The 24,378-nt window shown below is 49.2% G+C and overlaps 9 protein-coding genes across 14 annotated transcripts; 5 read left to right on the top strand and 4 right to left on the bottom strand.

The window, feature by feature from the left end:
- Positions 1-23: 23 nt before the first annotated feature.
- FOIG_00594 (uncharacterized protein) lies at positions 24-1,016 on the bottom strand (the record flags this gene model as incomplete). Its single annotated transcript, XM_031196855.1, has 1 exon — positions 24-1,016. The coding sequence occupies one exon, from the start codon at positions 1,014-1,016 to the stop codon at positions 24-26; it is 993 nt and encodes a 330-aa protein (XP_031072622.1).
- A 1,657-nt stretch (positions 1,017-2,673) lies between these two features.
- Positions 2,674-3,018, bottom strand: FOIG_00595 (uncharacterized protein; the record flags this gene model as incomplete). The annotated part of the gene is made up of 3 exons (XM_031196856.1): positions 2,674-2,797; positions 2,856-2,887; positions 2,938-3,018. The coding sequence occupies 3 exons, from the start codon at positions 3,016-3,018 to the stop codon at positions 2,674-2,676; spliced, it is 237 nt and encodes a 78-aa protein (XP_031072623.1).
- A 415-nt stretch (positions 3,019-3,433) lies between these two features.
- On the top strand, positions 3,434-6,430 carry FOIG_00596 (uncharacterized protein). Of its 2 annotated transcripts, XM_031196858.1 has the most exons (3): positions 3,434-3,750; positions 3,805-4,860; positions 4,912-6,430. In XM_031196858.1, exons 2-3 carry the CDS (start codon positions 4,160-4,162, stop codon positions 6,383-6,385), a joined length of 2,175 nt encoding a protein of 724 aa, XP_031072625.1. In that variant the 5' UTR covers positions 3,434-3,750; positions 3,805-4,159; the 3' UTR covers positions 6,386-6,430. The 2 variants fall into 2 exon arrangements, with proteins under 2 accessions (XP_031072625.1, XP_031072624.1); XM_031196857.1 differs by having other exon boundaries at positions 3,434-4,860.
- A 69-nt stretch (positions 6,431-6,499) lies between these two features.
- On the top strand, positions 6,500-10,964 carry FOIG_00597 (tRNA-dihydrouridine synthase 4). Its single transcript, XM_031196859.1, has 5 exons — positions 6,500-6,666; positions 6,723-6,801; positions 6,850-6,952; positions 7,005-7,329; positions 7,375-10,964. The coding sequence occupies exons 1-5, from the start codon at positions 6,635-6,637 to the stop codon at positions 8,000-8,002; spliced, it is 1,167 nt and encodes a 388-aa protein (XP_031072626.1). The 5' UTR covers positions 6,500-6,634; the 3' UTR covers positions 8,003-10,964.
- Positions 6,995-11,006, bottom strand: FOIG_00598 (uncharacterized protein). The gene is made up of 2 exons (XM_031196860.1): positions 10,560-11,006; positions 6,995-10,494 (listed from the first exon to the last, which is right to left on the bottom strand). Exons 1-2 carry the CDS (start codon positions 10,753-10,755, stop codon positions 8,147-8,149), a joined length of 2,544 nt encoding a protein of 847 aa, XP_031072627.1. The 5' UTR covers positions 10,756-11,006; the 3' UTR covers positions 6,995-8,146.
- Positions 11,007-11,176: 170 nt separating this feature from the next.
- On the top strand, positions 11,177-13,628 carry FOIG_00599 (uncharacterized protein). Of its 2 annotated transcripts, XM_031196862.1 has the most exons (3): positions 11,177-11,474; positions 11,527-11,935; positions 11,986-13,628. In XM_031196862.1, the coding sequence occupies exons 1-3, from the start codon at positions 11,376-11,378 to the stop codon at positions 12,459-12,461; spliced, it is 984 nt and encodes a 327-aa protein (XP_031072629.1). In that variant the 5' UTR covers positions 11,177-11,375; the 3' UTR covers positions 12,462-13,628. The 2 variants fall into 2 exon arrangements, with proteins under 2 accessions (XP_031072629.1, XP_031072628.1); XM_031196861.1 differs by having other exon boundaries at positions 11,177-11,935.
- Positions 11,195-13,741, bottom strand: FOIG_00600 (uncharacterized protein). Its single transcript, XM_031196863.1, has 3 exons — positions 13,519-13,741; positions 13,192-13,454; positions 11,195-13,143 (listed from the first exon to the last, which is right to left on the bottom strand). The coding sequence occupies exons 1-3, from the start codon at positions 13,618-13,620 to the stop codon at positions 12,531-12,533; spliced, it is 978 nt and encodes a 325-aa protein (XP_031072630.1). The 5' UTR covers positions 13,621-13,741; the 3' UTR covers positions 11,195-12,530.
- An 84-nt stretch (positions 13,742-13,825) lies between these two features.
- Positions 13,826-18,335, top strand: FOIG_00601 (tRNA wybutosine-synthesizing protein 2). Of its 4 annotated transcripts, XM_031196864.1 has the most exons (6): positions 13,826-13,973; positions 14,040-14,313; positions 14,373-14,474; positions 14,525-14,602; positions 14,656-15,074; positions 15,131-18,335. In XM_031196864.1, the coding sequence occupies exons 1-6, from the start codon at positions 13,968-13,970 to the stop codon at positions 15,647-15,649; spliced, it is 1,398 nt and encodes a 465-aa protein (XP_031072631.1). In that variant the 5' UTR covers positions 13,826-13,967; the 3' UTR covers positions 15,650-18,335. The 4 variants fall into 4 exon arrangements, with proteins under 4 accessions (XP_031072631.1, XP_031072633.1, XP_031072634.1 ...); XM_031196866.1 differs by having other exon boundaries at positions 14,040-14,474; XM_031196867.1 differs by having other exon boundaries at positions 14,373-14,602.
- Positions 18,336-18,726: 391 nt separating this feature from the next.
- Positions 18,727-21,715, top strand: FOIG_00602 (uncharacterized protein; the record flags this gene model as incomplete). Its single annotated transcript, XM_031196868.1, has 1 exon — positions 18,727-21,715. A coding segment is annotated over one exon (502 nt), but the record flags the coding sequence as incomplete, so codon positions are not given.
- Between the last annotated feature and the right edge of the window lie 2,663 nt (positions 21,716-24,378).

Raw genomic sequence — 24,378 nt, forward strand, 5'->3', positions numbered from 1 at the left:
TCCTACGCCTCATTCACCAATCATCAGACCATGGCGCGTTCTCTTATCTGTCGAGATTTCCTCGCTCGTCGCTTCACCTCCCTGATGTCTGCCCGCCTTCTCCTCGACCTTTCTTCCTTCGATTCCCGCACTGGTTCGTTGCCCAGACTCTCAAGCGGCATGAGATCAGCCAGAAATTGTCGAATGTGTAGGCCAGTCTTCTCATGGATGAATGAATCAATCTGCTCGTTGCAAGCTGCCGAAGACGCAATATGGAGACCCCTTAGCACATCGCGATCTAGGACTCTATCTTGGTCATAATCTTGATTGGCTGCTCGAAGACTTCGAATGGATGATGTTCGCTTTGGTACGTTTGGTCGTCCAATCTTTCGACCAGAAAACCCTCGTGAACAGACAGTAACATGATTTGGTGATATGGAAGAGCTTCCATACTTGGTTCTCCTGTCCGATGATACCTTTGCTTTATCTTTATCAAGTATGTCCTTCTTCGGTGTAGATGGTGAGACATCAACAGACAATCTGCAGCTTTGTTCTGTAGCTGTTGATGACGGATCTGGGTGAGGGGGTTCTGGCAAAGGTTTACTGGACTTTTTTGTGGGATGCAATTGCTGCGGGACAAGAACATCAGCACTTAAGCTATGGCAGCTTCTGGGACGAGGTTGCACCAATATCGATTGCTTGATATCTCTCGAGGTCTGCACTGGTCTGATGCAGGGGCTCTCCTCTTCGTTTCCTTGGCTACAATTTCTGTATGCACAAACGTCGTTTTTTGCACGGGGGTGGTGTTTATTTGAGGATGGGCCAGCATTATCTTGGACTACCGATTCCAACGACACGCTCGAGCAGATCATAGGTGTCCCTCGCCCAGTGAAAAAAGCACGGTTTGATTGTCTCATCCTTTGCGTGCTTCGTACAGCTGTGGAAGTCGATTTTGTCTTCCGTTTGTCGAGGTTCTTTCGCTGGTTCGACCTTCTATCCAAAGATGTGACATTGGGCCATTCGGGATATGTATGCATTCGTGGTCTGGGAAGCTTGGCCGTAGGTCCTGTCAAAGCCTTCTCGTTGAGGGATTCTGAATATAAAGGTTTCGGTTTCTGTGTAAGCTGCAGACAATTCTAATCACTACTACATTGACACAGATCTCCCAGTTGACAAAAAGGGGAGCAAGTCTGGGGCACTTTCTGCTCAGCTTTTACCTTCTTTCTTCGATACTTATGGGGTTTTGGCTGGTCCACCATTGCATAGCTGAACTCGCCCATGTCTTTTGAGACCGGGAAAGGGGTTTGTGTACTTGAACTGGGACACCCTGCATTGCCATCCATCTGGAGGAGATGCTGTTGTTCGACATGAGATCGCGGTACTTGGTTCATCATCACTCTGTGTTTGCCAACAGGAGAACGGTGGGGGGAACGTTTCTTTTGATCTGTTGAAGTAATTGCAAGACCGGCAGCTTTAAACTCCGAACGAAAGGGCAGAAGAGCTGCTATCGTATGAAGGCTTGTGCTAGAACGCGGGGGGGTCGGAGTAGGTATCGGCAGCTTGCCTTTTGCACCCGACTGCTCAGCATATCTCTGCAGCTCTTGAGTGAATCGATTCAGAGCTTCCCTTTGACTCGGGGTTCTCGACTCGTTTCCGAGGCTATCCGAGGTCCGGGAAAGTAGCTGCTGAGTGTCACTTCGTCCACGAACGGTTGTGTCCTTGATTGATAGCATGTGTAGTTGTTGGGCTATATTTCTCGAAATGGCCTCCACGAGTTCGTCGTTTACATTCTGGTGACCTTGGGCGACAGAGTTATTGCTGAAGACATCTGTAGCATGACTGTGCAATGGTGCAGGACATGCGTCTGCCTCCGTCTCGGATAACTAGCCTCTGAGAGTCGAATGAGACACTTTTTTCGGAGGTGCTGAGATACCGACCTTGGACATATGCAAGGGACTGACATCTCGACGAGCGTCCTTTGAAGGTAGCGAGTCGTCTTTAGAGAGGTATTCGGAGCTCGAAGATATATCACGTCTTGGCCGTGTGTCACGAGTAGGGCAGTTTTTGTGCTGCTTTCCTGATCCAGAGGCGGCGGAATCAGACTCAAAATCATCCATCCAGTCTGTTTCACCATTGTAGTGCATTTCCACGGCGCTATCGTTCGCTCCATGAGCGTGACTAGAATGGTTTATTGGGACTGTTATATATGAAGTTGGATCGGGTGGTGATGAACTCGATCGATGGCCATGGTGTTGCTGGTTTGTGCTCTGGTACCTTACACGTACAGTCCGTCGTGGTCTAAAAATGGTACGCCCACGAGCCCTTGAGCTGTCGCTGGCAGAATGAGGTTTGCGTGTGCTGGGCAAGTGTGAGTTGCGAGAGCCGGGGTTAGATTCTGATATGACCATTCTGCAATACACGAGCTATAAGGGTTTAAAAGAGTTGATTGTATGAGAGAAAGGAGGCTTGGCTATGTCGGTATGGTAGAGTGATGATACAATGAGTTTGTGCTGATGATGGATGAGAGAATTCTGGTCGAGGTAATGTTGGATTTGTGAGGATTCCGAGAACTTGCTCGGCCAAGTATTGGAAGGTACTATACAGGGTGATAATTATACATCTCTTGCCACATTGTTTTAGTCGAATACATCCAACTGAACATTGGAGTGAGAGGCAGGAGCCGCTGGATGCCGCCTATTTTATGTCTTTGATGCCTGGTGAGCCGTAGACCTCAAGTTGGCGTCGTCCTTTCCGTAAGAGGAATTCAATAGCAGCAAAGTCGCGCTTATCGATAGCCAAGTTCCTAGAGAACTCATGTCTATTAGAGATATTAGAGTATTGATAGCTAAAACCCCATAAGTTTGGGAGTAGCCCACCTGGCAAAGCTCTCAAAATGTGAGCGAGTTGCCTGAGTCCGATGTCAGTCATAGAGATCCCGAATGAATAATCCGTTCATACTTGTGGCTTCTTTCGACTCTCTCTTAGACAGTTTCTGTAGAGTGCGAGGACCTCTTTTTGGAGTCCTGAGAGGCGCGCCATGTTTATTGATTGGTTCTGGTCGAGGTTAATCACGATCGAATAATTCAAGTGTTGATGTAATCACTAAAGTCGAGATACCTTTGGCTGGGGAAATATTGAAGTATCATTGTGGAGACGAGATCTACCTTCGGTATCTACCCACTAACTCTGGGGTTCTGGTCGATTGTCTTGTGAGACCCCAAGGACAAATAGATAGATATCCATCCCTATTACGCCAAGTGATAGAAGATAGTTCTACAGGTGCCAACTATCGAAATGAGATCATCAATGCTAACAACTTCCTGTATACTTCTAACATGGCCAAATCATGATGTGCCTGACTGAGGTGCGGAATTACAGGCGGAATAGCCACCAACAACCAGGGGTCCCATTACCTACACTGTACCTAGTATCTTCCACTGTCAACGCCCGATCTGCGTTGTACTGAAACTCACCCAACCACTTACAGCTACACCAAACCGCTAATATTAGTATCGCCTCACCCCTTTCAGGCTACAGTTCTCCTACTTCAGACCACGCGCACCGTTCTAAGGTACGCTAGGAATGTGAGCTGAAACTCGGCCTCGTTCCTAATGGTCCTCTAAACAGCGTGTGCCACTTCGCCCGCGACTGCGGCAGAAATCCAGACATGGCCAGGCAAATGTGAGCGTGCCACGGGATGGGGCATCTGATTGGCCACATGCCAGTCTTTCATCAGGATCTTGCTCCATCCCCAAGGCATTCCATGGCATGGTATGATAGCCTCTCTCCAAGACTGCCTCCAGGGCTGACTCTGAGCCTGGAAAGTGCCTAGTTGAGCTAGCGATGTGACAAATTGGTCATATCATGACCCTGGAGGGAACCATTAGGCACTGGAAACCCCTTACCTACAGACGCTCCCATGCTTCCTGAGTTCAACCAACATATGGATGGTTGATTAGCTTACACAGGGCCACCAGGATCGGGTAGGTTGACCTGCAGATCTAGGACACCTCTCTACTCGTCAACTCGTGTATATTGCTTTCTGTCGCATGATCAACACTATCGACCCGTTCGACCCGTCAAACATATCATTGCTTTGTTTCTCACTAGAGGCATTCTCTATCCTTGACCGCTCTGGTCGACGCCTTTTATATTTTTATCCGGACGAGAGGGTGCTTTCATGTCGACAACAATAACAGGCATGGCAGGGTTGAGTCGTGAACAACCCCTCATGCCTGGCGCCTTCGGACCTGAAGATTACATCGATTTTTATGAGGACCCCTTCGGAGTTCTTGACGGCTCTGAGACTTCTGGGGAAAAGCAAGAGCAGCGAGTTTCTTGGGCGGTCAAGAAATTGCCCAATCTTGATATTGTTGACCTCGACTGGCACAAATACAATCCACCAAAGGCATTGAGAAAGGCACCAAATATCACGTCTCAAGTCCTTCTCGACGTACTTCAGTCTTCAGTTGAGAATGTTAACGCAAGAATTATTGAAGAGGATCGCCAAAAGAAGGAGAATGAGGAGCAAAGAAAGCAAGAGGAGAATGAGAAGGGTAAAAGCAAAGAGCCTTATCTGCCCATCATTATACCTACCGAACCTCTGGTCGAGGAAAAAACGAGTCACACCGTACCTCCCCCCAAGATTAAAAAAGAAATTCTCATGACAACTTTTGGTCCTAGCGTTGTCACCAAAGCCGATGCAAGAGCTAACAAAAGACGCCTTTTTGCCCTTCGCCGTTTCTTCCAGCGCAGTGATGAGCGAGGTGAGAGTAGCGCCACGGGTGCCGCTCTTAGAGCTTTGCGAGAACAGGTTGCAGAAGCTGAGCATGCTAGTGAAGGTCTCAGCCGGTTGACTAAACTAAACTCCGTCGAGGAAGTGTGAGTTCTGGTACCGTACATGAGGTTCCCCTACTAAATACCTAATCCCAGGGAATGTGTGTCCTGTCTGGACGACTTTCATCCTAAGGACGTCATCAAAGTGCCTTGTCATAACTATTGTCGCGACTGTTTTGTTCGCCTGGTTACTGCTGCATGCCAGAATGAACAACAGTGGCCACCCAAGTGCTGCCTAAACGAGATACCCGTCAAGACCGTCATGCGTTTCATCCCTTCCGACCTGAAAAAGACATTTGAGGAACGATCTAAAGAGTGGGAGCTCCCCGTCAGCGACCGTGTTTACTGCAGCAATCCAAACTGTAACCTCTGGATCAAGCCCAAGCGGATCTATCCCGGGAAGCGTCAAGGAATATGCGATCGCTCTCATGTAACATGCACGTTATGCCGTGGGCCCGCTCATGCTGGAGAGGATTGCCCTCAAGATGTCGATATGAGTCTCACGAACCAACTGGCCGAAGACGAGGGTTGGAAGCGATGTTTTAACTGCAACGCCTTGGTTGAGCACAGGGAGGCTTGCCAACACATGACTTGTAGGTGTGGCACCCAGTTTTGTTACGTTTGCCCTCGACGATGGCGAACTTGCACTTGTACGATGGAGGACCTCCAGGCACTGAAAGAAGGGGTTGTTTCTCGACGCGCAGAAAGGCGCGCCCAAGAGCTAGAGGAAGCCGAGGAGTTACGGCATATTCTTCTGCAAATTGAGGAGTTTGAGCGTGAAGAAGCTCTCAAGGCCGAGCTTCTACGATTGGAGCAGGAAAGATTAGAAGAGGAACGCCGGCAGCGTGAGCTCGAGGAAAGAGTACGGCAGGAGAGTATCCGTCGGAGGGATATTGAAGTCAAGTATCAAGAGCTGAGGATCGTGCTCGATGAGTTGCATGACCTGCAACAAGTATTGCTCGATGTTGACCAAGAAGAGGAGGCTGAGAATATGATTATTAACATCAGAGCTGCAAAGCAAGAGTTGGAAATGAAACATGGGACAGAGCTGTCCGACTTGAAGGCACTCGCACTGGCGAAGATGACTGAAAAGGAAAACTCACTGAATAAGGACTTCCGAGTTCGAGCAGCGGAGGAGAATGAGCTTGAAGAAGCTTACCACGAGCGGCTCAAAGCATATTGGAAAGATAAGGACAACGGAGACCAAGAAGTTGAGAATTCAATGCTCGCTCTCAGAAAGCGTATGGATCAGAAACACCACGCATGGCAGAATTGGAAGGCCGACCAGCTCAAGGTCTTGGAGGCCAAACTCGAAGATAACAGAACATATCGTGAGGAGCTCATGTATAGCGCCAAACACCGGCTAGACGACTCTTGTAAGGAGAAAGAGGCGGAGATGATGAGGCGTATGGCAGCTGAGAAGAAGTGGCTTGAGGCTGTGATACTGGAGAGAGAGAAGCTGCTGAATGAATGGGAGGCTCAGGAGGTTGAAGGTGATGCAGACAGCATATTTGCGGTGGAGTCAGAAGATTCTGGGGACGGTCACTATGTTATTGCCACGGCATTTTAGATCGCGTGACCAATATACAAATAGTAATCACAACACTTACCATAGCTTGTCATCATTTTGTAATTGTGATATTTCTTTCTTGATGTGCTCTTGAGCATCTTGGTAGTAAAGGTCTGGTCACGTGCCGCGACTTGCACAAAAAACCTCTATTCTCAAGTAATTCAACTACCGTATACAACTCACTACAGACCGAGAAGCACATCACGACTAATTAGAGTTTACTCTTGGCTTGTCGTATCCTTTCTCAAAATGTCGATCGGTGAAAAGGGTGAGTCTGACCAGTAAGTTCATACCATCGTTCCGATATGTCCAGGGTATGCCTGACATTGTGAAATAGTCCACTCAAAATCTTTGATGTGGCGAGGAAACAGGATCGTTTCTTATATGCTCTTGCGCCGATGGTTCGATATGGAAAGGTATATTTCGGTGAATGAAATACTAAAAAAACTGCTCACATTTGTTAGTTGGCATTTCGACACACAGTTCACAAATATGGAGTTGACCTGTGTTGGTCTCCTATGATCCTTGCCAAGGAGTTTAATCGAAGCAGTTTTGCCCGAGACAGCGGTAGGTCACAGTATGCCTGTATAATAAACTCCAAGCTGATGTACTGGAATAGATTTGACTATATCTACTACACCAAAGCAACCACCAACTATCGTCCAGTTCGGCGCAAATGTCCCCCTGGAACTTGCTCGTGCATCAGCTCTCGTCGTCCCTTACACCCAAGGCGTCGATCTCAACTGCGGATGCCCACAGTCATGGGCTTGTGCCGAGACGCTAGGTGCTGCATTGATGAACCATCGTGAGTTGGTAAGGGATATGGTGGTTGAGACTCGACAGCGTTTGGCGAGTGATGGATGGGGTGTTGGCCTTGAAAAGGACATTGACAGCCCCAAAGGCCGAAGTGTGAGTGTGAAAATCAGGATTCACAACGATCTCAGGTACGGCCTCTCTTTCAGATAAGATAGGTTCACTGACATATTCAGGCAAACCATGGACTTCATAGACACCGTGATAGGTCACCCACAAAACCGCCAGATTGACTGGATCACCATTCACCCACGGACAAGATCAACCCCATCAACTACACCAATCAGGACCGAAGCCCTCGAGATCTTGACAGCCAAGTACTCGAAAACACTCCCAATACTTCTTTCAGGAGATGTCTTTGACCTCAACACTCTCCCCTTTCAACCCACCATCACCACCAATAACAACTCTCCCCTCCCCTCACTAGACAAACTTGTTCTCAACGATACCAACTCCGCTGTGAACATGCCACGTCCTGGTAACACTCACCTCTCTGGATTCATGTCCGCCCGGGGTCTCCTTGCTAATCCAGCCATCTTCGCTGGCTACTCGGCTTGCCCATGGGAAGCTGTTGAAACCTTCATGTGCAAGGTTGCAAAGGCCCCTGTGCCATTCAAGCTGGTACAACACCACATTATGGAAATGACAGCACCGGGCATGGGGTCTGACAAGGCATCGCTTCTAGATAAGAAGGAGCGCGCAGAACTCATGAAGTTGACCAACACTTGTGAGATTATGGACTTCCTCGATGAGAAGATTGAGCAGAAGACGGGGAGAGCTGGTGGCATGAGACGAGACCTATGAACCACTTCTCCGTGTTACATCAACAACGGCCCTTAGACTACGGAAAGAGAGCATGGTATCTCATTCAATGCATTCATGGCTACAAAAAACAACTCTGCAACCCATTCTACAGAGTTTCCCATGATCCGCCTCTTGCACCAACGCTCAAAGACCACTCAAAACGCTCTGAATACCCACCGTCCCCGAGTCATCACGCCTCTGCACAAACGCCCTAAAATCTGCCCTGGACAACTTACCCCTTATGCCCGATGCCGCCAGTGTTCGTGTCTTTTCACGGAGTGCTTCGGGGCCGACGATAAAGAGAGAACCAATCTCAGTGAGCATCTCGACAGCGGAGCCAACTTCCTTAGTCAATGGCCACTCGCGCATTGTGGAAACGTACTTTGCAATATCTTGCGTGACCATCAGACCCCCTGTGGCGTTGACCTGGAACTTCTTGAAGTGCTCAAAGAGCAGCTTCAGAATCACCAGAGCAAGTTCGGTAAAGAACTTCTCTGAGTTTTGGCCGTCGATAGCTTGACGAGCGAGACGCTGGACGCGGGCTAAGAAAGTACAGATGCTCAGACACGTCTGTGTCTGCAATGAGTCGAGCTCGACCTCTTTTGGTCGGAAGTCCTGCTTCCGCTGACCAGCTAAGGACTTGGTCACCCAATTGGACACAACGTCGATAGTGCCCTTCATGACATTGTTTGTCTTCTTCTCAATGTTACTAATGGCCACCCTCTTCTGCGCCTCCATACTACGCCTGACTGTTGTGTTTGATTCCGCAAGCCGGATGAGCACGACTGTGATGAATCGATCCATGAGACTTGTGATTGTGACAGCCGGCTGTATCGTTGGCAAGTAAGATAGATCAGGCTCAGTCTTTGTGTTCTCCTGCACAGAGACTTGGTCAAGGGCAGCATCGAGAGTAGTCTCGATGTATACCTGGCCCAGGCTCGTCAAGAGCAGGTTCAGGAGAGTATTCACATCTTTGGGAGTATCGGTCTGGGTTCCGAGCTCAAGAGTACGCTGGACGCTCTCAGCCAACCACTTGAGCATGCGCTTGGCATTAGCAACGCTCAAAGCGCCGTCCTCCTCCGAGACCTCGATTTCGTTCTTGTTATCCTTGTCCTTATCTTGAACGCCAGCAACACGCAGCATCATTTTCTTCTGTGTGCTTGTGAGTTCTGACGAGTCGAGACGCTCGATATAAGCATCCTTTGCGGAGGCAATCAGTTGTGTGCCTTGCTGGGCCAGTGAAGCCATGAAACCAGTAGGCGCCTTTTTCCGCCTGGAATGGTATATACTGTACTTGAAGAGCAGGGAGCTGTACATTTCTTCCAGACTCTTCCTTTCCCGCTCGATGTACGAGTTGCCTATCATATATGGCACAAAAAGCTCTTCCATCTGCTGGTCAAGTGTGTGTGCTATTTGGGCGGAGCAAGGCTCGGGGTGTTCTGTCAAGCCATGGGACTTGAGATCTTCGACCAATGATCCGAGATAAGTTCTTGAGGAGTGCAAGGCTCTCAGGAAAGCCAAAGAAGAGATTTTGAGAGTTTCATCCAATACCATTTCGAGCCTCTGTTGGATTGACTGCTGAAATATTCGTTGAATGAACTTGATAAGCACTGTTTCGTAGTATGGAAAGATGAGTTTGATCTGGTTGGACTCGTCTTGCATGACGATCTTGATCTCGTCCAAAAGATTCTGCAGGCTTGGTTCTACCGTTGGCGGCTCCGAGTCAGGGTCTGCCAGTTGTTCCCAGGTGTCGCTATCCACTTGAACCTCATCGGCCAGGAGTTGATCGCGGTCCAAGAAGAAGGCATGCTGGTTTACAAAGGTCGCAATGACACTGGCACCTCCGTTGAAGTCGTAAAGAACCTTTGCACATTCCATCATGTCGCTATAGTTGCCCTTTTTGTTGCTGTTTTCGAACTGTTGAAGCAGATCCTGCTCGAGCGTCTCGCAGAACTTTTCCAAGACTTCCCTGGTGTTGTGTAATCTTATATTTCCAACCACGCCATTTGTTTGTCCCCCGTTTCGCTGGCCGTTCGTCTGCCCCCATGATGTTGGATCAAGTCGCTGGCTGATGCGCATGAGTTGTCGAACAATCATTGCGCATCGTACTTTGTGCTCAGAACCAGCCTGTCTTTGCACGTCTTGTAGGAGTGATAGCTTTCCCGTCTCGCTGACCTCTGTCCAGCACTGAATTAGAAATATGGCATCGTTCGCACGCCGTCGTTTCTTGTCTAGGTCCTCGAGCTTCTCGCCGATTTGGAGCGCAATGTTGCCGCCAGCGTGTGTTTTGATGCCGACTCCATTTTTAAAAGAATGTTCTTGATTGAGGGATAAATCTAACTGTTCGAACGCCCTCATAGACTCGTCGAGCTTCTGACCTAGGGTCTCGAGTGTTGAATCGTGGGCTACCTCTGCGCGGCGCACATGCGACATAAGCTCCGACTCCTTCTCCTGGAGTTCAGCTCCAAGCGAGCCGAGTTGATCAAGGGCATCTAACAGCTCGAGTCAGCACGATTGGCTCTGAATATATAAGCCGAAAAGTGTATGTCGGTCATACTTTCAAATGTTCGAATAAGGGGTTTTGGATCGAAAGGTGTTTGCGCACTGCCAGACCGGCGATTCGAGGGCACGGCGCTCTCTGCTAGGCTATCGACAAAGTCACGCACAATAAAGTCCTTGTTGGAGAAGTCGTCCAGAGTGAAGCTTGGCCCTCTCGGGAAGAGAGTCTTGGGGCCGGAAGCGGTGCGCTCCATGTTGTTGTTTCTGATGAGCGTAGAGGCGCTACATGTGGAGAGGGATCATCGACAGTCGATACTTGGAAAAGGAGGAACGTGGTAGTAGTGTGAGGTAAGGCTGCAGCGTGGACTGTTTGCTCGCGTCGTCGATCTCGTTTCGTTGTCGGTCGTCAAGGGTTCATGGTATTGCGTTGCAGGGCGATATGTTAGGATACCTTGCCTCAGAGTAAAGCACCTCAAGCTTAGGTATGTTTGCCCGCCCACTGTCGCAGCTCCAGAGGCTCAGCTTACAGCGCCCAGCCCCGCTATCAGCTGCCGATTTCCAGTGGAGGAGGAGCTGAGCCACAGGCACATACGTGACCTGCAAGGCCAAGAGCTACGGTGGAGAAAAGCGACGTAACCCGTGTCGCACCGCCACGACTTTTCTTGCCATGGCCTTGTCTTGACTTAAATACACGTCTGCCCACATTCACCTGTCCAAGCTTATAAGCCTGCCCATCCTCGGTTGTTTGCGCGATCGCATCCCTGTTTGAGTGTTTACAAAGTCGGAATACTGTCGCCAACATTTCAATCCCTCGGACAAATTTTCGCAGCTCCAATCGCCTGTTAGACAGCCTCGAGGCTGCACATCAATAGCCATGCCTATCATGACGACTCGCGATCGTCAGGCCTACAGGGCCGATGAAATCAAAGACCATACGCTGTTATCAGAGAAGGAGAGGCAAAGGATGCTCAATGTATGGTCGCAGAGTGCGCATGATTGTAGTGCGCCATGCTAACTCATCGCAGTCTTATCTCCCCAAGCCCAACGATCCTCCGCCTACTCTAGGCTCAAACTCTCGACCACAGCGACGGTCGCGGTTAGGACTTCGTCGCTTCATCCTGAACCAAATCCACGTCCTCATCTTTGCCATTATGCATGGGATCTTCTCTCTTTACATAAAGATACGCCAGACCTGGAACGTGGTGGGCTACCAGATCTCATCCGTTGTCAAATATCATCATGGTACACCGCAATACATCAAGAAGGACCTGGTTGGTTTGACGAAAAAGCCAAAGCATCTCAGTGTTATTCTGAAGCTCGAGGAGAATCACCGCACAAAGGCTGATGTCGAGCGGCTCCTTGACGAGGTAGCCGAGATTGCGACATGGTGCGCCTGCGCCGAGATTCCGATGCTTTCTGTGTATGAGAAGACAGGTTCGTAGTGGCATATGTGATACTTTTGTACATCCTCTAACATATAGCAGGGATCCTCAAGAAGCACATGCCCCGAGTCTACGATGCTGTCAACCAAAAATTTGCATTCTACTTTGGCCCCGAGCACCCTGGTCTTAGTGTTACATCACCCCATAAAGAGGACCTCCCAGCGCCCTTTGGTGAGAAGCCCAAGGAGCATCTGCGTCTGCACCTCATCTCCGAGCAAGACGGCCGTGACTCCATGGTCGATCTCACACGTACCTTGGCTGAAATGTCGCAGAGGGGCAAGCTTTCTCCTCACGATATCTCCATGGAACTGATTGATGCTGAGCTTTCTGAGGGCATCATGGATGAGCCTGATCTTTTGCTTACGTTTGGTCCCTACCTCGAATTGTCGGGTTATCCTCCCTGGCAGATCAGATTGACTGAGATTTTCTGTTTGCAAGATAATGAGAGAGTCGGATACCAGGTCTTCCTCAAGGCTCTGCAGCATTACGGCAGAGCCCAGATGCGCCATGGTAAATAAGTTCCCTGTTGTCTAAATTTCCCTTTGTTGTTCATATTTCATATACCTTAGAAATAATCATATCTGGACTCATGGTTTCCAGAGCAGCATTTCTCGGACCTCCCTATTCCATCTGTACACTGGCCCTGTTCCTACATTGTAGTTGTAGTAATTATCTGTTCCTCCTTTGACCATCGCTCTCCGAAAAGTTATGTTGATCCTTCCGCCATCTTCTTGATTCTTCCCTGTTCGCTTTGGTATAGAGTGCAGCCAGTTAGACTGTGTTCTCCTTCTCATTAGCACCATGTCACCACTTCCCAATGGTAGTTTGAGCGGTTTCGCGTTCACAGAAGGGGGACTAGGAGCATTCGGAGGTGGCGGTTTGTGCTTCATAAGAAAATCACGACGTGCCCCTAATGAGAAAGAAGCAATAGCTGGATCACGACCCAAGAATTGCTCATCATCACTGTGAAAGCTGATGCTGTCGGAGCCAGAGGCGTAATAGTTGACGAGGCAGAAGTTATATTTACAGCCTGTAGCCAGCTCTGTTCTGTGACGAAGTTCATCGAGGCATTTTGGTATAGGCCTAGGAGGATATCTGGCGTATCGTTTATCCAAGGCTCTCGAGCCTGTGTTGGCGTCTACTGGGAGACCTTTGTCATCGAACTTGGAAGTCTCATCAAGACCAAATACAGTTGTCCATCTGATAGCCTGTATTAGCATCTTTTCTTCCGGGAGCAATGCAGCCTACCTTGGAGTTCTTATCTGGGTTTCTATGCCACCTCGCTTGATCTTATACTCGACTCTGTAGAACGGGAGTTCTGAACGAAGAAACTCAAAGAGTCTCCGAGATACAGAACCTGAGATGAAGGGCTCAAAGTACAGGAGGTCAAGGTCAGGTTGATCATTGATCTCTCTTCCGGGTTGATCTGGCAGAGTAGACAGCTCCTTGCTTAAAGATGCTGGTAGGTTCTTGATGGGATGAGGGTAGAACTGATGCTCAGAATATGTGGTCTATGGCCGTTAGAATTCATGTTGACGAGTTCTTGTGTGCATTTTATGTGGAATTATCTCTCACGTCTTCTGAAATCACGTCGCTAGAAGTGATTGCTCCAGTTTCTGTTTTGGGTTTCTTTACTGTCGGACTGAAGAAGGCATCAAGAGTACGCTTCCTAGACATGATGGCAGATGTTGCAATAGGATTGGTTTTCAGATTACTGCAGCCTCAGACTTGAAAGTTGATAAATTATCCGAATCCGAGTTGCTCTGCACAAATAACGATTGACAACCGTGAATATGTATCTTGAAGTCGTGACATCACTCCAAACTCCCAGCCTTGCGTATAAGTGAAAGTGTGGCGCATACATGTGGCTGTGCACAACCATTTAAATTCGAGCCCTAAAAAGCTCAACCAGCCTCATTTCTAAGGTCTAACTAAGGGACCAGGGAAATAATGGTGAAGACCCTTGTTTGACTCATGTCAGTCAGTGCATTTTCGCCAAAAATTCAACAATACCTGAGGTCATTATGGATGTTAGTTCTCAACCCCTGTCACTAGATACAAGATAGAAGAAAACTAATGAGTATCAAAATATTTAGAAAAATTCACAGTTGCGAGAAATGAACCTCTCCCGAGCACCAGCCGCTCGTGCGGCAAGGACACTCGATAGGTCCCTCTTTGCAAAAACTCTTAACGCTGCGGCGGCTTCTATCAAGGAGAATAAGCTGCTGTCCAAGTATCGAAAGGAGCTTGAGAAGACAAACGAGGTTTTATTTATGGAGAGATTTAATCCCATCTTGCCTGATCCAGACCCGTCACTTGCTTCTCAGGGCAAAAAATGTATCGTGTTGGCTCCTCAGATTAAGTCTACGTGTAAGTTGTAGAATGTCCGACGAAATGGTTGTCAAGTACGCTAATCATAAAGACAATAGCCCCAGACACATGGAGTCCCATCCTCAAAGAAGCCTCGAAAGTCGGTGACATTACGGTGGTGCCGTATGATATTGAAATCGGATATGATTCTTGGTCTTATCGTACGTCTGCACACATGCCTTATTCACAGGCGGACACTGACAAGTACGAGTTGATGTTATGAAATCCATTCTTCCGGATGAACTTCACGAGGAAATCCCAAGCGGTTTCAATACCGTGGGACACGTCGGTATGCTCCTCACTCATCAAACGACCAGCGTCCTTGTTAACATATATGCGCAGCCCATCTCAACATCCGTGATCAGTACCTACCTTACAAGAACATTATCGCCCAAGTACTTCTAGACAAGAACCCTCACATCAAAACCGTTATCAACAAGATCGATAATGTCGGCTCAGAGAACGAGTTCAGGACCTTTGCCTACGAAGTCCTTGGTGGTCCTGATGATATGAACGTGGAGGTGAGCGAGGCTGGCTGCGTTTTCAAGTTCGACTACTCCAAGGTATACTGGAACAGCAAGCTCGACACAGAACACAAACGGATTGCAGGACTTTTCAAGCCTGGAGAGGTTGTTGCAGATGTCATGGCTGGTATTGGACCCTTTGCGGTGCCAGCTGGCAAGAAGGGCGTCTTTGTCTGGGCCAACGACAAGAACCCAGAGAGTTACCGCTACCTTGAGGAAGCGATCCGCAGAAACAAGGTGAGCTCATTCTGACTGTCGTCTCATAATGGTTCGATATTAACATTTAGATGCAGGTCTCGGAGTTTGTCAAGCCCTTCAACTACGATGGCCACGACTTCATCCGCACATCCGCAGACCTTGTCCTGGAGGCATCAAAGCGCGGTGACTGTGCCGTCATCAAGCCTCCAAGGCAACCAAGAAACTCTACGGCTCCGCCCCCGGAGCCTGTCCGAGTACCCGTGCCACCAACGATCTCACATTTTGTCATGAACCTCCCGGCATCCGCAATTGAGTTCACTCACAATTACCGCGGTCTGTACCACGGCCACGAGGAGCTGTTTGAGCCTCACACCGAGACCAAGCTGCCCATGGTGCACGTGCACTGCTTCTCGGTCAAGGCTGATGACGAGACACCCCTCATGGACATCTGCGAGCGGATACGTAAAGAGATTGGCGTCTTACTCAGACCGGGAGATCCCGAGAACCAAGGTGAGGTGCTCATCTACGATGTGCGAGATGTCGCTCCAGCAAAGAGAATGTTTTGCGCTTCATTCCGTCTACCACGTGAGGTTGCCTTTGCCGAGAGGGCTTAGACGGGGTCGGTCGATGTCGATATTGATGGCGCCGGCAGATCTCGGGCCCCGGGTGGGACTTGTCGGCCGGGCGAACGGCCGGAGGGGTCTTCCCTGTGCGGTGTGTTGTGTGTCTGTCACTACTCTACTCTACTGTACTGTAACGTATCCGCGCCGCGATAGGATATCGATTGACCTACCAAATGCAGTACGAGGCCGGAAACTCAAAAGGAACGGACCAAGGCGCCTAGACTTGCGACGAATGCAACTCTACTGTACAGTCAAGAATAGAGTCGCATTTGTCGGGATATGACCGTCGATAATGAGGCGCTTACTTATCGCTGATATCTTGTCGTCTCCAAGACCCCCAGCCAAGCCAATTAGTGGCTGGGTAAGTTTTACCGTGATCCGTTCAGGCACGATGACGCTCTCATGATAGATGATAAGTCAATGCGGTAGGGAGAGCCGCGATAACGGTCCTGCGGGGATCCTTTGAACCGTTACAAAGCAGAACATGACAGAGCCAGAACAGATTTGCGTGCAGCCGGTCAGCGCAGTTCGGGGGTATCCTGGCAGATCGACGGTGCATCCAACTTATGAAAACTCCTCCATTTGCTTGTTTCGTGAGCAAAACAAGCTCACAAGGCGCCATGCGTGGCTGACAAGGTCAAGACGTGGCACCCCCCTCACAATTGAACATGAGCATGAACCCCTGGCATCCCTGCTCACACTCGCACTCGTTGGTGGGAACGGGTTGTGTTGCCCATCTCATCAGCGACGGCATCTTATCTTGGACACCCTTATACGTCCGGACACCTGACTTCTTGTTGAACAACGCAGACACACCCCTCAAGCTGCTCTGGTCTGCATCCTCGCACTCTTTGGTTTCACGGCATCACCGTTGGACTGCAGTCTGCAGTGTAGTGCGTCGCGCATGCATTGGAGCTGACGCGCGCCCCTGTTGTGTAACTTGGAAGAACCGAGCCAAGGCTGCGGAGACCATCAGAGATCGCAGAGGCAAATCAATCGCTCTGAGACATTCAAATCGACAGCGAATGACAAGACAATTATTCAGGGTTCTTCTGCACGTTCTGAAAGACACACATGCTGTGGGCTCTGGGTGTGGCTGCATATTGTCAATGTCAGTGTTAGTGTTAGTCATGTCATGATATCAAATTTCAATTTCGCAACCTTGTTGAGTATCTTTTTCCTTCATCAGGGCCCCTTCTTCAAAGGAACCATTTTTGTTCTTCCTCTTTCAGTGATGTGCTTCCATAACATCTTCGAGCCCCTGGTCTTCCCGCCATCCCGACCCCAAATCCAGGGCTACCTCGAAATCTAGGCGACCTCGGTGTGGTATTCCGTAACCCTACGCGCAGGTAGGGGTGCTGCCATCCCACGCAAATTCCCCTGACCGATCTGCCATACGCACATCCTTCAGCCATAAATCATGTCTGCAAATGCAAGCCATGGTTGCGTTGCGTTATCAGCAAGATACCAAAACACAACACCATGAGGCACGGTGCCATACGATCTTCGCAGCATCGATTTGAAGAATTGAGATAGCACCAAGCTGGAAGCTTATCAACTCAAGTTGAAAAGGGACAGTCTTAAATACTTGCTGAATTGACAGGGTGCACTCGGCGGAGAATCTCAAAATCCACAAAGAAACCGAAATGCAAAGCAACCCGAGCGTGATGAGACATATTTGGCGAAATGTTACCAAATTTTGCAAATTCTAATGCCAACTGTGTAAACGGTGGCGAGAAATAGCCCATGCAAATGATTCCTTAAGCTTGTCGTCCAAGCCCTCGGGGCGGGTCCGGGATTTCTTCATCAAATGCAAGAGAAGCCATTCGGAAATCACAAACCTCATACTCACACCCAATTCAGTCCAACTCGTTGATCCTCTGAGGCGGCCCGTCGCATATCATCTATAGCTCAGGTAAATATATGGTTGATATTTTAACCTGGTGGTCTCTATCTTCCCCTCACAGATATCAGCGCAGGGCCATGCTGCAAGTCCGAAGAACGGGTTGCGGGAACTGCAACCCACGGAGGGAGGCTCTGGATGGAATTATCTGGTATTCGGGTCCATATGCAACGCACATCACGCATCTACATCAAACGGCCATCTCCAATTAGGCTCTGCTGCAGCGCCTCGGGAACCAGGGTCTGCGAGAATGGGGTGTGGAGTATAGTATCGAGATGAGGAAGCGAGAAGTGGACAGTCAAGCCAGTTATGAATGAGGCTGAAGACGTGAGTACACAGAGAAGCGACTCCCTTCAAGATAGGGTTGCAATGGAGTTGCCGTGGGTGTTTCGATAACATGGATCCATGACTGGGGTGATAAGTCAAGTGGTGGCATGTCCTAACAAGATTCGCTGGCTTCGCGCCAAGTATGAGAGGATCGAGCTCGTCACGATCATAGGGTTGAAAGTTCCCGATTCTCCAGGGGCTTTCTCGCCAACGGGTATTGGTAATATCCCAATTCATGATCCTGTTGGCCCTCGTATCGTGGCATACCTCACTGAAGGATGCACATGAATGAACCTTCACATGCCAAAGTGTGGCTTCTATTGATAGATCCGAATCTTGTTGGTCAATCCAAGCACTGGAGCCACATCACTAGGAAGAAACGAGTGTCGAATGCAGAAACTCCAACAGGCAGCCACTTTGGGGCCATTCAAGAACCACAAATTACCCATATATTTCTAGTTCTCTCTTGTCGTTCGAGAGAAGTTAGCAAGTTCCACTCACTCGGTCCGAGACGAGCTCCTTTCACAACCTCTCGGCCGACCCGACCTAGACTACGTACTAACAACGAGGGGCAATCGTGCGGTCTGATTGGCCCGATTACCTAGAAATCGCTACATATTGTTCGAGACTCGATTTCTGTACTGGGAGGAGCAGTTGTTGGACGACTTAGTAAACTCCTTGGCAAGCGACTGTAACCGTAAGAGTCCAGCAACATGACAGATCCCTCATCGAGGGGGAAGTGAAATCATTGGACGATGTATGCGCCTATGTTCTGATACTGTATCATAGGAAGTCTCATAAGCAACCATGACACCGAACTGGGCTAACGGCATATTAACATGGACGTCATGAGCATAATTTCCGTATCTGATCATGAATTTGCGGAGCCAACCAAAGGTATACCTACTTTGTCTCGTCATGACACACGAGATGTGCTCTCTCTAAGGGTGAGAACAGGATGTCTTAACGGGATGCCTCAATGCAACTTGAGAGCTATCACCTTTCGAGGCCGTCACGCAATGAGGGTCATGGTATGGAGAACCGACAGACATCTTGCCTATATTGGTATCCCGAGAGCATCAGTGGACAGTGACATGCTTGTTGCTGCACTCGTAAGCCCTGGCGGTTCTGCCCACACGCCCATTACTGATATGCCTTCAATCACAAGAACATATCTCAACCCTGGAGACCGAGTATGGGACCGATACATGTGTCCATCGCCGACAAAGAACTCTAGGATCAAGCTACAGCACACCTTGAGAAATACCTCAATGTTGGATTGGCTGGGGGAGTGTCATTTCTCTACGTATTTGGAGTGTTCAGGTGGAAACCGCCAATGATGCTAGGCTAGCCAAAGCTTATGTCTTCTCCAGTGCGGAGACAACATGAAGATCAGCCCGAGGCCCACCGTGATATGAGAAACGCTCGAGATCTTGCGTTAGTACGGCCATGTCCATAAGCTGTTTCGGAGTCGGGGCGAGAAGTGGTGATCGATCTCCATGTCGATCAGGGTCTTCACTGAATTGCACCATGATTCAGCATTCTAGCCTCGAAGCGGGTATATCCAACTAGTGATTCTCTGTTGGTGAGCCGATGCGAAGAAACATAAAATTACTTGTGCGGAGGATGTTGAACTCTCTTGGCTTTCATAGCTGGTGCGAGTATGACCGAGGCAGACCCATCAATGGAGACCAGTAGGTTTCATCAGACGTTTCCGTCGATACATCGATCCAGGTCCAATAGGTATACCTGGAAAATATAATCATAAAATTTCAGCCATGGGAGGATTGTCCCCAGGGGTCATGCCGCACGGAAGTTCTTCGAGCGGAAAGTCTCAAATAATAATGGCCAGATTATCGCAAACCTTTAAACAGAGCCGCAACTCGCTTGTGGACCATAGCAAGTCATGAGCTTTGCTATATTATCTCTCGCAGAACTACGGAGTACTGTGCCGGTTTTAGAAGTTACTCAGTGATAAGCTAGAATACAATGCCGAAATTCCTCTGTCTTGCACAGCTTTTTGCAGTATTTTACAAAGATAATGAACAGCACCCGTCCCACAGTGGCATAGGTAAAGGAATGCGCTTGGCGATCCAGATATCAAGCAATTGTCAATGCTGATAAGAATCTGCACAACTATTGAGCCATGAACGAAGCCAAGGCTGATGCTGGCGTACACGTAACCGCGTCGACGATCTCGATGTCCATGATTTCGGTGGCTGCTGGGTAACAATTCGACATTCAGAATTGCAATGTCGTCGTTGTCGGCCTTGCTGGCAACACCTTCACTTGAGGTTCACTGAGAGCGGAGACATTCTGGGCATCGTAGCGTGCGCTACTCTACTCCAGCCACATTCGTGCTGTCCCACAGATGCAAGCTGCGAGGCAGATGATGCAAGCCATTGCAGCCAATGAGTTGAGGCGAGGAGAACATGAAGCCGAGTTGGAAGTGTATTGGCCCTCAAGGTCGCCTGCAGGGCGTTCCATAGCAGAGCCTTCACCGGCCCACTCCTAAGACGACTGCTGTCAGCAAAATCATGTCTGTACTAAACTTGACCAAAACAGCGACATTGATGGGTCTGATGGCGGAGCATGGCTGATGGTTGATGGGTCATGGCGTAGAGGGTCCGAGGACAACCTGGTGTTTGCTTGATTCGAGTTTCGGTTTTCGGGTTTTAACGGATTGGATGCTTTGAGAATCCAGGGCTATATACTGCTAGATACGTGTGTGGCGAAGGGAAGCATATCGGAAACCGACCGAGATACGAATGAAACGATACGACTGGCATCAGAGAGCCGATCCCAGTTGAGAGGAGAATCATCATCAATCATTATTGTCGATAAGCGCATTTGTGCTACTCGGCGAGGGAGTTGAAGACATGGCGGGCAGACGAGATATGGGAAAGTACTGATAAGAGAGATAAGCCCTCATTCAAGCGGAGGAGTATTCTCTGATACGCTGAAGGATCGGATATCGAGAAGCGGTTCATGGTGAAGCTGGGGTTGCATGGCTAGTGGCTGTAGGGGTGTTGTGTGTTTGCGAGGGGGCGAGATGGATCTTCATTGACCTGGGGGAGATTCTGGGGTGAGGTGAGGGGGTGGATTTGGGGCTGTCCGTGTAAGTGTGGGCGGTGGCTTTCAGCCAAAGGCAGTGAAGGTCTGAGACTCAACAACAACGCCCGTTACTATCTGATCTTTATCTTGGGTACCTTGCGTAGGCAGGGTCATTGTGGTGGTCTTTCTATTCCGTAGTATCACTTTTTTGAGGAGTCATAGATTGTCTGAGCAACCGAAAGCACCTCATTGTGCTGAGATCCAGCTACATCAGCCCTGGCCTTGGCCTTGGCGATTTGAATCGAATATGACAACCAAGTGGCCAACTGAACAATAATGGACAAGGCCCAGGCTCGGGTTCTGTAGCCGTTGCTCAGAGCTCAATCAGCCAATCGACATGGCGAATTGAGCACTCAGTTACACACAGACATTCAGGTACGACATACAACGGCCAGGGGAGTAAACACATGGTTGTTGTGTGAAGGGGCCACTGATGTGTCAGTGGGTTGGTTGATCGGTTGGTCTTCGATTATTGTCTCACTCACACTCCCTTTTCTTTGTTTGTTTGGGGAAGCTAAGCATGCATGCCATGCCTGACGATTGATACCAAGAGTCTTGGGCTATGCGCCAGGGCATAACACGGGAAGAACATGCACCTATTAGATTGCTCATATCCGTACTGTATCACCAGTAAACCAGCAAAGTGCTTCCGCCATCGATCACGGGACTTTTGATCTCCAACATGACAGACCAAATCATAATTATTCTGTGCTTGCTTGCACGCACCACCTACGTTAGAATGAATCAAGTTACCCTATGGCCACGAGGTACCGTTTGGCTAGACTCAAGCGTCGCATTTAACTCCCAACTGTGGCAGCCATTGCAGATCCATCCCCTGGAAATAATATGCCGTTTGAAATATTGTAAATTGGAGTTTCTGTACCAATTGTCAGCACTCGTGGGTTGTGTTGGTTGTGGCCGAGTTCCCGGAGTGAGACGTAACCCAAGGTAATCGGAATGTCATAATGACGCTGGACATGTGAAATCGAGACCAAACTTGCGCGTTCCGGGGAGCAACAACCCTGAAAATGAGCCGTTACACAGCTCGGCCAAGAAAGGGGTGAACGGAGATGCAGTAATTTCCATCATGCACAGGGTACTCCAGTAGAGAATATTCCTCCAGGTTTTTGATATGGAGGGTTGTCGATCCTAGAGGCAGCTAAACGTTGATCAAAGACCGCACGGACCGTACCGCTTATCACATCTCAAGCTGACGTCCTGGAATGCCGTAAGCTTGCTACGATGGCCACAACACCACAGTTTGGGTTGGGGGTGCATTCCTGTGTTGCAGCGAGGGGACTGTGCTGTTCTGAGCCGCCGAGAAATCAACGAAGCCACATACGGGCATTGTAGATGCATATCGACTGATATGGCTGAGACGTACGCTCTGTTGTCGGTATGAGATCCATGGACTCTGAGACAGAGCGTTGGACACGTTGGCTTGAAGCCGGCATGCAGATGAATCACATCCAGGTTTAGACGATCTACGCTTGGATGACAGCAGAAAGAGCACGGATCACGACACGAGCTTTCAATTGGCCTCTGACCAGGCACAGGATGAAGTGAACCCTTTGCATTTCGGAATATTATCCTGCATCCAACCGACGTATCCATTAGCACACAGAATCTCTCGCACGTCCAACGCCAGAAACAATGACCAACACTATGGCGTCTTGACCCCCAAAGAATTGAGTTCTCTGGCGTTAGCAGAGTTCTGGGCTGATTCTCTAAAGCCCGCCACCAATATCTCTCCGACGACACAATTGATAGTGGAGGACACAGCCAGCTCTGCAGCTTCAGTTTTGAGGGAGCACTGGGTGCGATCGAGACCTTGAATTACGGGGCATTTGCATGAATTGATGTGAGGGGAATTACTTCGTCGCCGATCGCAGCGCTTGGTAGTTGACGACTCCTTGACTCTTTTCTCCAGAAGTTAGGGTTTGTGTCGTATTCAGCCGCGAGGACAATGGCTGTACGTAGGAGTCAACGTAAACGTCCCTGGCAATCAAGCGTGAGTTTTGAGCCTCCTATAGAATTCCCTCGTCGACCCTATCTAAAATTAGGATATGATGAAGGGCACTGTGCAGCGCAGCAATCATCCATGTCCAGAGACGTTTAATTTTTAAGGGACCCTGGAATTTGCCTATATGAAATTCGTGATCGAGGGTAGGGCACAACGCCACTGAGAAGAATATTTTTGAGCACAAAACAACTGATAATGACGTTATCTGGATCAAGCATGGTCAAGAACGAGCCCTGCATTGGAGTGAGACATGTCATAGCGTGAGGGCATAAAAAAAAAAAAACGTTTGGCAAAGCAACGCATGGTCGTGTGGTTGCTGTTGTAAGTGGAGTGGATCTCATCAGGAGGAGGCTCAAAAATTTCGACATTTTCTCTCAGCATGATTGATTATCACGCATGGGCCTGGTATTCGGGGTTTCTCTGGGGAATTGACGATGACATCCGATCCAATCAATTCCGCGGATGACACTAAAGCAAATAAAACTGGTTTTTCCTCTGGATGATCAGGGGCGTGAGCAGCTTCTGGAACTTATCCGGCCCTCGATAATCCCCGCTCTGTTCTCGGGCAGTTGCGAAAAGCCCAAGCGAAGGGCAAAATTGGAAATAGGAACATGAAAATTTAGGAGAAAAACCAAACCGAAGATGTTCCCCTGCCCCTCGTTTCTCATGGCCTGGACTGGCTGATAGACCCTTGCTAGCATTAGGCTGTCGTCCTGGGTCTTGGCTTCAGTCTTTGTCCCCTTGTTAGGGCCCAAAAGTCTAAGTTGTCTGTCCAATGCAAAGCTCTCGTCTTACTCGGGGGAACTATCCGTGGGCCCCCGGGGGACATGGTCGGCTGTCTAGGTTGGACCGTTCCGCTGGGCCCTCCAATGAACCACCCCCTGAGGTAACTTAACCCTGGCTCTTCTTCTTTCACTGTCCTGTTGCTGGGGCTTTACACTTCCACGGACTCCGCTTTCACCCCGGCTGTCTCGAATCTGGTACCCGAGCCCATTCCAACGGGGGGCCAGAAGAGGCTGAAATTACGGGCATGGGAGAGATGAGGGAGGATGAAAAGTCTGAATGCGAAGTTGCTTTTTTTAACCGCGAGTCGAGCCGAACTGATATGTGAAGCCATCGTGACTCGAGCATCTTCTGGATGTGGTGCTGGTGTTGATACTGGATATCTTGCTAGTCGAAGTCTACGGTCTCCATGATCTTCAAGGAACCCCGATAGCAGACCTTGTGTCTTTCGGGATTCACTGATTGTTCTATCATCAGAAACCGACTGCTTTCATTCATTGACCATTCTAGACCTTTGGCACATGAGACTGAGACTCGTGTCTCCTGTTCCTGGTTCAGGAACGGGGGCAA

This window comes from Fusarium odoratissimum (genome assembly GCF_000260195.1).
Source record: "Fusarium odoratissimum NRRL 54006 unplaced genomic scaffold supercont1.1, whole genome shotgun sequence".
Classification (NCBI taxonomy): Eukaryota; Fungi; Ascomycota; class Sordariomycetes; order Hypocreales; family Nectriaceae; genus Fusarium; species Fusarium odoratissimum.